Here is a 12,311-nt window from a genome sequence, read left to right as displayed (position 1 = left end):
TGATTATTATTAGTATTATTATTTTAGACTAATAATAATAATAAAAAAAAAACATTATGTAAGATTTTGTCGAATCAATAAAAACACAAACTCAGGTATAATCTTTTTCCTTTTTAGATTCAAAGTTTAAATTCATACCAAAAATTTTCAACTACATTTTTTAAAAAAATTATAATAAATTGACTATTTGGTGCCAAAATAATAATAATAAAAAGAGTATGTAATAAGATTGTTGGAGATATTAAGTACAAATATATATTTTTTTTATTAAATTACAAATTTAGCCTTTAATTTTTTAAAATTTACGAATAAAAAAAGATACAAAATTTATTATTTAAAAGTTTACGTGGGATCCCATATTTTTATGTCATAGCAAACCGATTCATTTTCAGCTTTCCTTCAAAGTTTTTAAGACATGTTTGTTAGAGAGAAATTTTCACACGTAGTGCTGTTACAGTTTATTAAGGGAATAAGATATCAATTATCATGGTAACGATAGACACTTAAGGTCGACCTATGTTCGAGAAATTTGGTGAAAGTTAGTTTCTTTGTTTATAATGTATATTGGAATGCAGTGGATATGGGACATGTAATTAGTTATTGAATATCTTAGAAAAGAAAAGAAAAAGGTATTTGTAGTGTGTTTCCACTGCTTTCTTCCTCTGCTCCAATGGCAGAAAGAAAGAACCACAATTCACTTTCCTCTCTCTCTCTCTCATGCTATGAAAAGCTAAGCTGCAGAGGCCCTGCACCGCCATTGCCCTACTTCCCCCCACTTCTTACACTCTAAAACCCTTCATTTCTCCCTTACATTTTGCCTAATTCTTCTCTTTACTCACTACCCATCAGTTTTTGACTTCAGATTCTTCAACAAAACCCCCAAATCCAAATCAATTTTGTCTTTGAACTTCTGGGTTCTTCTAATTCTTCTTCATTTCCTTTCCCTTCTCTTCAATGGAGAAGAAACCCAGCTTCTTCTCTGTTTTGAAAGAGGAGGTTATTCGTGGGTTGTCGCCGTCGCGTTCTCGCGCCAAAAGTCCGGCGAGAACTGCCTCGCCCTTCTCGATTCTGTTGCGTCGAAAGAAGACCCAGTACGCGAATCATGGCGGGATTCCGCAGCAGTTCATTGGACGATCCGGAAGTTTTCGGCCGGTGGGTGAGGCTCTTACGCCGCTCGTTGAGGGTCCCGATCCGGACGACGGCGAAATCGGTGATTCGAAGAGGATCAGTTCGGGATTAGGGCAGTGGATGAAAGGGCAACTCTCTCGAACTCCCTCTATTGCTTCTTCCATGGCTAATAAGAGGTCTGATTTGAGGCTTTTGCTTGGCGTTATGGGTGCTCCTCTTGCTCCTGTTCATGTTAGCACCTCCGATCCTCTGCCACACCTGAGTATAAAAGATACCCCCATTGTTAGTCTCTCGCTTCTCTTCTCTTTTCTTTCCTGTTTGGAGTTCTTGAGCAAGAACACCTTGAATGGATACTGAATTTGTCTGACCCATATCTTATTTTTTCATGCTTGGGATACCCTTTTCTCTAATTTTGAAGTTAAACAACATGGATATTGGCTTGCAATGAGAAATAGAACAGATCTTTTACTTGTTTTTCAGATGGGTTTCGTTGAATTAATCTTGAGATCTGCTTCGTTTCTTCAAGGAATTGTTTATGAATGCTTGGTTCTGTTTATGGAATTTGACTGTCTGAGTTTGTACTTGCAAGAACTAGAGGCAGTGAAGTGGGCTGATCTTGAATGATTTTGATATTAATTTTCAGGAAACTTCATCAGCTCAGTACATATTGCAGCAATACACAGCAGCATCTGGTGGGCAGAAGCTTCAAAACTCAATTAGAAATGCATATGCAATGGGGAAGCTTAGGATGGTAGCTGCTGAGTTTGAAACTGCAACGAAGGTGATGAAGAGCAGAAATCCCTCGACCCGAGCCGAGTCGGGTGGCTTTGTGCTCTGGCAGATGAATCCAGACATGTGGTATGTTGAGCTTGCAGTTGGAGGCAGCAAAGTTCATGCTGGGTGCAATGGAAAACTTGTTTGGAGGCACACGCCCTGGCTCGGTGCTCACACTGCGAAAGGGCCGATTCGACCTTTGCGCCGTGCACTTCAGGTAAGATTTTGGTTATACTTCGAGATTTTATTACATTTCACTCTGCTGATATTTGTATGAGATGATATGTTATGTCTTTTGCAGGGTCTTGATCCTAGAACAATAGCCAGGATGTTTGCTGATGCAAGATGCATTGGAGAAAAGAAAATAAATGGTGAGGATTGCTTCATCCTTAAGCTTTGTGCTGACCCTCAAACACTGAAGTCGAGAAGCGAAGGACCGGCCGAGATCATTCGACATGTCTTGTTCGGCTACTTCAGTCAGAAAACAGGATTGCTGGTGTACATGGAAGATTCACATCTTTCTCGCATTCAATCCAACGGCGGTGATGCAGTTTACTGGGAAACCTCAATCAATTCGTTCCTCGACGATTACAGACCCGTTGAAGGTATCATGATCGCACACTCTGGTCGTTCTGTGGTCACCCTTTTCAGGTTCGGCGAGATGGCCATGAGTCATACCAAAACAAGGATGGAAGAAGCCTGGACAATCGAAGAGGTTGCGTTCAACGTCCCCGGCCTATCAATGGACTGTTTCATTCCCCCAGCTGACTTGAGACCATGTTCTATCAGTGAAGCCTGTGAGGTTCTTCAAGACGAAGGACGAAAAGTGCAATAGCGCTAGCAGCATACCGAGCGAAAGTAGCTGCACTGGAAAAGCCCGACGTCGACAACAACGAGTGTATGAATAACATGACATGGAAGCCAGATTTCTAACTAGAGCAGCAGTTGTTTATACTGAAAGGTGATTTGATATCTTAATTATAGGAAGCATATAGAGTTAGGGAGTGTTATAGATAATTTACAAGTGTTATGCAATGCCTCTGTTAATCTGTACATAGAGATAAATATTCTCAAGCTTCAAACAAGCTTGAATGAATCTTTATACTCACTAGCAGAATCCAACGACGGAGTTGGAGCTCGGGTTTCCAGTTAGGGATGGAGCGAATGGAGGTCCATTTTTTTTCGGTTCACATTCGATGCGGTGTTAATCTTTACTAATTGTCCTTGTTGGTAGTAATGTTTAGGAAACATCCACCTACACGGTCGAGATCGAACCCGAAACGGTATCGATCGATACTTCCGAGTCCCTTGATCCATTTTGTGGGAGTTTTTGTGGTATTATTGTAATGATTTGTTAAAGTGAGAGGGGGCAGGATGAACAGCTTTAAGAAGCAAAGTCTAGAAATGAGATGCTCCTTGTAATTTGACCTTCTAATTAGTGTTTGGAATGTCAGTGTTTCTGACACTTTTGTTCTTTAAATCTGCTCCCCACTTGTTCTTCTTTTCCACTCCTTACACCTACTTTTGTTGAGTAAAGCTATGGCTTCTCCTTCAATCAAACACATGTCTGATCCATGCTATGAACATTCGAGCTCTAAATGTTTTGAAATGCTCGTAAAAGTCGGGAAATATTGAAATAGGTTTGTCAAAATAGTGCCCGGTGTATACGAAAGTGATTAGAGTGGATCTAGATCGGTATGAAAGCGAGGAAATAGTAAAATTTTTAGGTTTCGCTATAGTCATATTAGCATATGTTACGTTTCTCGTGATTTCTCATTTGCAGTAGTGAGTATACTCAACATTTTTCAAATTTCTTTTAATATTCTAGGTAGCTGATAGTGTTTGCTACGAAAGTTACGAGACACTTAGATTAGGGTTTAGGCAACTGAGGGTGTTTACTATGAAGGTCGTGAGATGCTTAGATTAGGATTTCGGCAGTTGACAGTGCTGGCTACAAAAGTCATAAGACACTTAGATTAGGGTTTTAGCTGTTGACGATGTTTGCTACGAAGGTCATGAGAGGTTTAGGTTAGAGATTTTGTTTCCGTATCATTTCTTCTATTCTTTTCGTTCTTCTATTGTTTTAACGACTTGCTTTTCGAGGGATTCGAGCTACAAACCACAGGCTATGTCGATTATTTTATTTGAAATGAAGAAGAAATTTACATTTTCGGGATTTAACGTTACGATCTTACGTGAATTTGGGATGAAATTTGCATAAAAAAAAAAGTTATGTCCAATGCATACCACCATCATTGCAGGTTGCACGAGTTTAAAGTCTCTATTTTCTTTATTTTCTTTATTTTCTTTATTTTATTTTATTTTTCTAAATACATAAATTAACTGTAAAATATTAAGATCTACGTATTCATAATAGCTTATGCACACCGTTCTAATAATATCTCCCATTCAAACTATTTATTTATTTATTTATTTATAATTAAATCATAAATGTGTATATAATGATTTCAAATTACATCGAAAAATTATTATTATTTATTTAAACAATTTCAATAAAAAAAAAAAAAAATTGAATTGACCCATTATAGAAAATGACCAAAATTAATTAAAATAAAAAAGTTGTTGGCAATGGTTTTCAATTTGACAATGAAATTTAATGGTCTAATAAAGTATAGGATAGATGAATGGATGAATGTGACTTTGCATGGGTTTATTTATGACTTTCACCAAATTAATTCCAATAATTAAAAATTCATTAATATTATAAAAAAAAATATAAAAAAGGGACCATTTCCCTTTGTTGCGCTTCAAATTAATTCCACGAAAGAATTTGATTTTTTAATCTCTTAATTGAGAATAGATATCGAAATCAGCTGAATTATAGTAAAATCACAAAATTTTGTTCGGTTACGATTCGAGTATCTCGGAATTAAAAGGGTTTGTAAGGAAGGGAGTGTGTGGGACTTCATCACCTAAAAATTTATGCACATTTATGAAGCTATGTTATTACCAATGCATCCTTATAATAAATTGTGTATTGGTGACCATATTTGTTTATTTATTTTGACCTTTCAAAATGACTCCCAATAAATGGGAGTTATCCAAGAATGCTTCCATTCTTTTGTATCCATTCATATATTAGTATAATATTTTATAATTTATTGAATTTTTTTAAAGCAATATAGGTCGAATTTGAAGAAATTAAAAAATTAGAGTCTAGAAGAGATCATCAACTATGATGAATGGTCGAATATATTTATTATCCTATTGTCCTTTTTGAACTTTCCATTTCGAACTTTCCCTCAAAGTTTTAAAATATTTCTGCTACGGTGCTAAGAAGAGGTTTCCACATCTTTAAAAAAATGTTTCGTTCCCCTCTCCGATCGATGTGGGATCTCACATAGTCATAGCTCAAGAGTATCTTTTTAATGACATTCTTCTGCGAAAGATATGAATATGATCAAAGAAGCATTCCGGGCACCCATCACTCAATCAATTTTCTTTACTCAGATCATATCAAACTCTCATAATTTCATCCTTCATTTAACATTATTCCAATTCCCAAGACTCTAGAGATAAAATCAAGTGTATGTTGAATGTTAGTTGTGTATGCTATAATGTTTGCAAGAGAAATATTGTCATCAGGATATGGGTGACTGAGTTCTAGAATGATAATTGATATCCATGGGTCAATATCCCTATATCATTGAAACTTTATCTGTAAGCATGGTAATAGATATATATATACATACCTTACAGAAAAGAAACATAATCATTGAAGAAATGGAGCAATCCAGGGTGTCTACAAATGAACAAGAGCACAGCACGCTTGAACGAAAGCAGGAGGTTATACACTCTAGATACAAAACCTATAAGGAAATACAAGATTGTAACGACCCAAACCGACCGCTAATAGATATTGTCCTCTTTGGGCTTTTCCTCAACGTTATTTTAAAATGCATCTGATAGGGAGAGGTTTCCATATCCTTAGAAAGAATGTTTTGTTCTTCTCCCCAACCGACATAGGATCTCACAATCCACCCCTCTCGGAGCCCAGGGTCCTCGCTAGCACTTGTTCCCTTATCTAATTGATGTGGGTCCCCCCACCAATCTACCCCCTTCGGGACCCAGCGTCCTTGCTGGCACATTGCCTCGTGTCCACCCCATTCGGGGCTCAGCCTTCTCACTAGCACATCGTCTGGTGTTTGGCTCTGATACTATTTGTAACAGCCCAAGGCCACCATTAGTAGATATTCTCCGATTTTGCTTGTTACGTATTGCCGTCAGCCTCACGGTTTTAAAACATATCTACTAGGGAGAAGTTTTCACACCCATATAAGGAATATTTCATTCCCTCCTCAACCGATGTGGGATCTCACAAAGATTATATACAAAGTGTATCGAAATGGATGCACTTCTTTAACTTAACAAATAAGGATTCAAGCAACAAAAAAAGGAATGCTCTGATAAATGTCTCTTGATCATTAAAATCTAATAGACAACTGCATGGACAGGCCAATGAAGTTGCCCTCTCTCCCTATCTTTTATTACCAATACATCAATGCAACATGTAAACTTTACATGGCAGAAGATACCCATTTCTTAGAACTACTAAGTAATGAAAGTTTAAAATAAATTTACATAGAAAGAATTGGTTTCTCTCCAGTCCGAGAAAACTCATCCTAAGAACACCACGATCCAAATGCCTGGTGAAATCTTACTAAAATGTTGTTTTTCTAATAAAATTTAAACCAATTGGTTCGATCTCAAATGGAAGGAGGGGAAAAAAAATCTACATTTCCTGTTGTACATCGCCAAAAATTTGCAATCTGGACTTAAAATAAGTATGCTCCAAAGTGTTCGAAAGAGTCCTTTTATGAGTACCACTTACAGTTCTCTACTACTCGTTCCTCTTTTCCCCTCAAATATTCAAGATCCTGAAGAAAAAAGAAATTATCGTGATGAACAAACTGAAGAACATTATAGGAGGAGGAACGAGGCAGAGGAGAGGTGTTTGATTTCTAAATATTGCTGGGTTGGTTTGTTCTCTAATATGAATGCAGAACATATTAGTAACTAGTGAGTGCCAAACAAATTAGAATTACCAGCTCACCCATGAAACCTAGTATGTGCGGTTGTAGAGGGAACGAAGTATTCCTTACAAGGATGTAAAACCTTGAGTGGAACCCTGAAAAGAAAAGTCCAAAGAGAACAAGATCTACTAGTGATAGACTTGAGCTGTTACAGTTTGTGCATCTCGAATAATCTCACAAGACAAATTATCTGACACGTACAATATTTGATTGCTACTATTTCGACCACTGAGCCTCGCTTATGCGCTAAAGATCATTGATAGGAAAACAAATCTTATGTAGATGATTGTTATTTACATTTTTGACTCCTGTTACTCACTTGGGTCAACTTATGGTGGCTAGAGCAGCTCCTCCTTAAGGAGGTTGGCTTTCTCGAAACCGATCCATTTTCGTTAAAGAGAAAACAGTAGCTATTTGTTTGGCCCGGTTGATTTGTATGATGATGAAGCAAACTTGACCCACAGTGTGGATTCCACTTTGAACAATGTTGCTCTGAGCTGACCCAAGCCCATGGTTAACCGATATTATCCTCTTTAGATTTTTCCTTTTGGATTTCCAGTCAAAGTTTTTAAAACGCGTCTACTAGGGATATGTTTCCACACCTTTATAAACAATGATTCGTTCTCCTCCCAACCGATGTGGGATCTCACAATCTACCCCCTCAGAGCCCAACGTCCTCGCTGACACTCGTTCCCTTCTCCAATCGATGTGAGACCCCCAAATCCACTCCCTTAGGGGCTCAGCGCTTTTCTGGCACACTGCCTCATGTCTAGATCCTTAGCAAGGGTGGAGACCCTTAGCAAGAGACTGAATGCAAGGGTGGAGAAGAATTCAAGACCCTTAGCAACAAGTTGCAGGCAAGGAAAACGTTTGTTAGTCACAAAGAAGTTGTTTCAGCAGTTCCTAGCCTCGATAAGTATCTCGTGAAACATGTCTCGCGGTTTGAAAGAGAGAAGCTGATGTCTTCCCATGAATCTGAAAATCAGAACAAAAGTTCTCTATCACGTCGTGAAGCTAGGGAGAAAGACCTACGGTCACCCTGGGGAAGCTTAAGTTTGGGAGATTCCATTAGACCTCATCTCTCCAAACTTGAACGAGACAAGGTTCATAATGTTTACAAGCTTTCTATATATGTGATGTTTTGATTTTGAATACACTATCATGTTTATCAATTACAGTTGATGAAGCTGTTTTTGCTTATTGGTTCTTCATGCTGTGTAGGCTGCCTGGATCAAAGCTGAAGAGGAGCAAAGGAAGTTCTGAACAAAGTGTAATCACTCCTCCACCGAAGAAAAAAATGTACATTGCTTGCCCTATATATACACACATCAAGTGTTTTTTACATTATGCATTAAATCTGAAATGTCCACTGCCTTAAGTTATGATAGCATATTGCTATTCTGCCATTACAATGTCCACTGCATTCGATTATTAGTCTCGTTTAATAACTATTTCATATTTGATTGATATTGGACGAAAACAAGCACAATTAGGTTTATGTTATTCGGTGAATGCATTCAAGTGTCTACATAAAAACGTCTATGGCAAACAATACCCCACCATTAATTAGTAGTGAACGTATGCAATTGACATGACCTACAAAAAACTAAACAATAGAGCATTGGGATCGCAAGCCTATTCTACTAAACCTTCTCTAACTCATTGTTGTGTTTGTCTAACTGGTCTTTCAAATCCTTCTTCCACCCTTCAATGAGCCTCTCCTGCTTCTTGATTATGTCATCCTTTAACTTTAATTCCTCCTCAATGGCAGAAATCTCCTGATGAAAAGTAGTACAAACAAATGTTACAAAAAAGAATAGTATTATCATAAGGTGCTTGATTGATTATTTACCTTTCTTAGTGTTTCCACTTTGGTTGGCTGATCCTCCCGTTGTAAACCAATGAAGTATAGTTGAAGCTTTTTAGCTGCCTCCATAAAATCCCTAGCATGTCTCTCCACGTCAACTGAAGCAAAAACAAACCAGGGCGTCATTTTCTTCACTGTTTACAAACACCTAACCACAGACAATATCAGTTCAACGCCGAGCATCCCCCCGGTCCTATGTCGAGCCATTTGTGAGTCGTAGATTACAGACAATCATGCTACTTCTAGATCTAAATTGTCACTTCCACTTCACATATTTCAATCAAACAAATTCATAGAGAACCACACGTCCACATAATTTTAATGCACCAAAATCTCCAGATACAGCAGCAGACCTCCAGCATATGAAACAGAACATGATGAACCAAATTTAATGAGGATTTACTCAGGAAAGTTGCTTTACAGATTGTACATAGCTGTTTGTCTCTGCAGATCAAACAGAGAACTTGCAAAGGGTATCCATTATAAGATGCTATTATAATTATCAGGAAACTTGAGGTCACATTATGCTCTTATCTGCCAGCTTAGTGTAACATTAAATCTGGAATGCACAAAGATTTAAGGGGAGGGATCAGTAACTGACTTTGATGAGAAGGGTGAGGAGAACGGTCGATTGCTTGTAGTTCTCTCGCAGGCAAGCACGGAAGCAGAGCAGCTTCCAAGGCCATCACGTATGAAACCATATCTTCTCTTGGAGACTGCGAGGATTGCAACTGTGGATCGATTTGATTCTGCTGGTCGAGTGGTTGTCGTTCAGCCATATCTTGTGACCACAATCAAATCTCCATTTCAATTCATCGACAAAGAAACTAAACAAAACATACAGCAACTACTATTTTTCAGCCCTAGGAGTATAAACCCTAAAAAAGCACATGAACACAGCAGAGGAAGGAGAGCATACTCGATAAGAAGAAGGATGTGAAGGACGACGAGCTCGGTCGGTCGCAGAAGGGGTGAATTTGCCTTCCAGCTCCGGAGTTCCTTTGGGCGGTAACCGAGAATTCTTCACTAACCGTAGATTCTGAGTCGCCGATGCGATCAGGCGGGTCCTCTTTTTTCTTGGACCTATTTATATTTCAATTCCCTTTTTAATTTTTACAATAAATATTTAAATAATTTTAGAAGTTATTAACCTAACAAAATATATACTTTTAATATACTTTATCTTTATTTAAATTAAAAAAAAAGTTAAATATGTATATATTTGATGGATACCCGATCCCCGGACAGAGGTTTCCAGGGTGGGAACTCGAATGAAAAATACGACACAATTTGTAAAAGAAATCAATGGTTTTTTTAATTTTGGATTTCTCGATCACTGGAAGCCATCTTCACTGGCATAGTCGAGAAAATTAAAGAAAGATTTGCTCCTGAACTCAATCACCTCGGATTCACGGGTGGAGCTAGACTAGAGGCTGCTGTGCGACCTCCAGAACGACTATCTTAACCGTGGGATCAGCCTCGCCTCACCAAATCCCGACCCAGCGTCCCACGTTTTCTAGGTTATGTCCACAATGATCAAGGTAGAGCGACTTCTTCTTTAAAAAATATTGTTTTATCGAAACTGTTAGATTTGCTTTTGTTAAATTGAGGATTTAAATGTGCGTTGGGTATTAAATAATAAATTTAAATTTGATATCTTTTTCTAGATTTTAAAATTTAAAAATATTTTAAATTTCAATTAAATTTACAATTTTGAAAGTTGAGAAAAAAAAAGAAGGAAAAAAAAGCGAAGTTTTATTGTATAGATTCATCTCCCGAGTGGTGAGTGCATACCGCGTTAGCAGTCGAAAAACCCTTTATCAGCGGTCTCCTCTGTTTCCTTTCAGCAAAATCGTCGCCTCATCCGCTCCCTATTTCCTCAATCGATTCCGCCATGGGAGGAGGCAACGGTCAGAAGGCTAAGATGGCTCGTGAGAGAAACTTGGAGAAACAAAAAGGCGCCAAGGGTACTCTCTTCATCCTCTTTTTCCTGCTCTTCAGTAACTTCTATTGGATCCTCGTTTTCCTTTCGATTTTGCTATTGATTTCGTCGGATTTCCCAATTTTTTAGGTCTTATTTGGGTTTATTGAATTTTGATGTCGTTATTGATCTGATTTTGTGTAGGAAGCCAGCTCGATTCTAACAAAAAAGCTATGACCATTCAGGTAATCTCATCCGATTTTCCACTTGATCTATTCACTTTCTAGTTCAATATTATTCATCATTGGGCTGTGAACGAGAGAAAGGGTTTGTTCATAATAACTTTGGGAATTGCAACGTAAGCTCATTTGATTTATGCATTTATGTTGGGATCGGGTCCTAAGACACTTTTCGGTAATAGAAAATTGAATTACATCATGACTGGATTTAGTTTAACCATTTTCTCCCTTGAAAACCATAAACTAGGTCACAACACTATTAATAGTGTCACTGTTAATAATATTAGAGAGCCAAAAAGAATAAAGAAGTGTATAAACCAATCAATGGATTTTGCTTTGTTCTTGAAGGTTCTATGGTTCCTTTCGAGCCAAAGAGTACGAATAGGCTTTTATTAAGCGTAGCTAGAGGGCCTACTTGTGTTGTTTTTAAAGGGATGCCCGCCATTATCATGGGAAGAGTGGTGTTTAAACATGGAAAGTAGGTAGCTCCATAAGTTGCAGCTAGTAGATCTCCTAATTGAAAGATCACAGCATTTACCTTTTGTGCCCTGACAATTTATATCCCTATGTCTCTAACTCCGTCTTGGGCTGAATTATCATTGTAGCATGACTCGTTAGAGGAGATATGTGCATCGACTTCTTTGGTGGTCATGCTTACAGGCTAACCTAAGACCCTTGAAAAACTGGAAACTAGAAACTAGAAACTAGAAACTGGATCGTTATCAAACCCCTTGAAAAACTCATGTCGTCTATCATTATCCAAGTTTATTACTGCGGTTTGAGTTTTATGAATAAACTGAGTGGAGATCTTCCTTCTCCCCATTGTAAATTACCAAGAACTTATCAACACATTTAGGAGAGGGTCAAGCATTATACTTCAAGTCAAATCTAGCTTTGTATGAATCTGAATTAGGATATCTATCTTTTTTGCTGATTATTAATTACATTAGACGTGACTTGTTTGAAATTTATTTGTTCATTTGTTGTGCTTCACAAATCAAGGGAGACTAGTGATATCTTGAAATACTCTATTCTCAAACGCGTTTTAAAGCCTTCCCCTAGCAGACGCGTTTTAAAGCCTTGAGGGGAAGTTCGAAAGGGAAAGTCCAAAGAGGACAATATTTGCTAACGGTGGACCTGAGTCATTACAAATGGTATCAGAGCCAGACACCGCTCTGCATTCCCCCCCCCCCCCCCCCCCCCCCCCCCCCCCCCCCCCCCCCCCCCCCCCCCCCCCCCCCCCCCCCCCCCCCCCCCCCCCCCCCCCCCCCCCCCCCCCCCCCCCCCCCCCCCCCCCCCCCCCCCCCCCCCCCCCCCCCCCCCCCCCC

The 12,311-nt window shown here is 38.5% G+C and overlaps 3 protein-coding genes and 1 long non-coding RNA gene across 5 annotated transcripts in view; 3 read left to right on the top strand and 1 right to left on the bottom strand.

The window, feature by feature from the left end:
* Positions 1–779: 779 nt before the first annotated feature.
* LOC111482803 lies at positions 780–3,092 on the top strand. The gene is made up of 3 exons (XM_023128769.1): positions 780–1,410; positions 1,772–2,119; positions 2,204–3,092. Exons 1-3 carry the CDS (start codon positions 955–957, stop codon positions 2,735–2,737), a joined length of 1,338 nt encoding a protein of 445 aa, XP_022984537.1. The 5' UTR covers positions 780–954; the 3' UTR covers positions 2,738–3,092.
* A 4,671-nt stretch (positions 3,093–7,763) lies between these two features.
* LOC111482806 lies at positions 7,764–8,359 on the top strand. Its single transcript, XR_002718264.1, has 2 exons — positions 7,764–8,059; positions 8,178–8,359. It is a non-coding gene; the product is annotated as an uncharacterized LOC111482806 (long non-coding RNA).
* Positions 8,360–8,438: 79 nt separating this feature from the next.
* The window catches only part of LOC111482804 (mediator of RNA polymerase II transcription subunit 28), a 4,607-nt gene continuing 734 nt past the window's right edge, over positions 8,439–12,311 (bottom strand). The window contains exons 2-5 of one of the 2 annotated variants that reach the window (XM_023128771.1): positions 9,743–9,892; positions 9,425–9,650; positions 8,809–8,921; positions 8,439–8,734 (exon numbers count right to left, since the gene is read on the bottom strand). In XM_023128771.1, coding sequence (XP_022984539.1) covers positions 8,600–8,734; positions 8,809–8,921; positions 9,425–9,602 — 426 coding nt within the window. In that variant the 5' untranslated portion in view covers positions 9,603–9,650; positions 9,743–9,892 and the 3' untranslated portion in view covers positions 8,439–8,599. The remainder of the gene's footprint in view (positions 8,735–8,808; positions 8,922–9,424; positions 9,651–9,742; positions 9,893–12,311) is intronic. The other variant, XM_023128770.1, reaches the window with a different exon arrangement.
* LOC111482805 (uncharacterized protein At2g23090-like) overlaps positions 10,581–12,311 on the top strand; it is a 6,094-nt gene continuing 4,363 nt past the window's right edge. The window contains exons 1-2 of the mRNA XM_023128772.1: positions 10,581–10,790; positions 10,949–10,989. Of these exons, the coding sequence (XP_022984540.1) occupies positions 10,718–10,790; positions 10,949–10,989 (114 nt within the window). The 5' untranslated portion in view covers positions 10,581–10,717. The remainder of the gene's footprint in view (positions 10,791–10,948; positions 10,990–12,311) is intronic.

The sequence above is a fragment of the Cucurbita maxima genome, unplaced genomic scaffold (genome assembly GCF_002738345.1).
Source record: "Cucurbita maxima cultivar Rimu unplaced genomic scaffold, Cmax_1.0 Cma_Scf00008, whole genome shotgun sequence".
Taxonomy (NCBI): Eukaryota; Viridiplantae; Streptophyta; class Magnoliopsida; order Cucurbitales; family Cucurbitaceae; genus Cucurbita; species Cucurbita maxima.
Note: the sequence above shows the minus strand (reverse complement) of the source record. Positions and strands in the feature narration are given on the sequence as shown.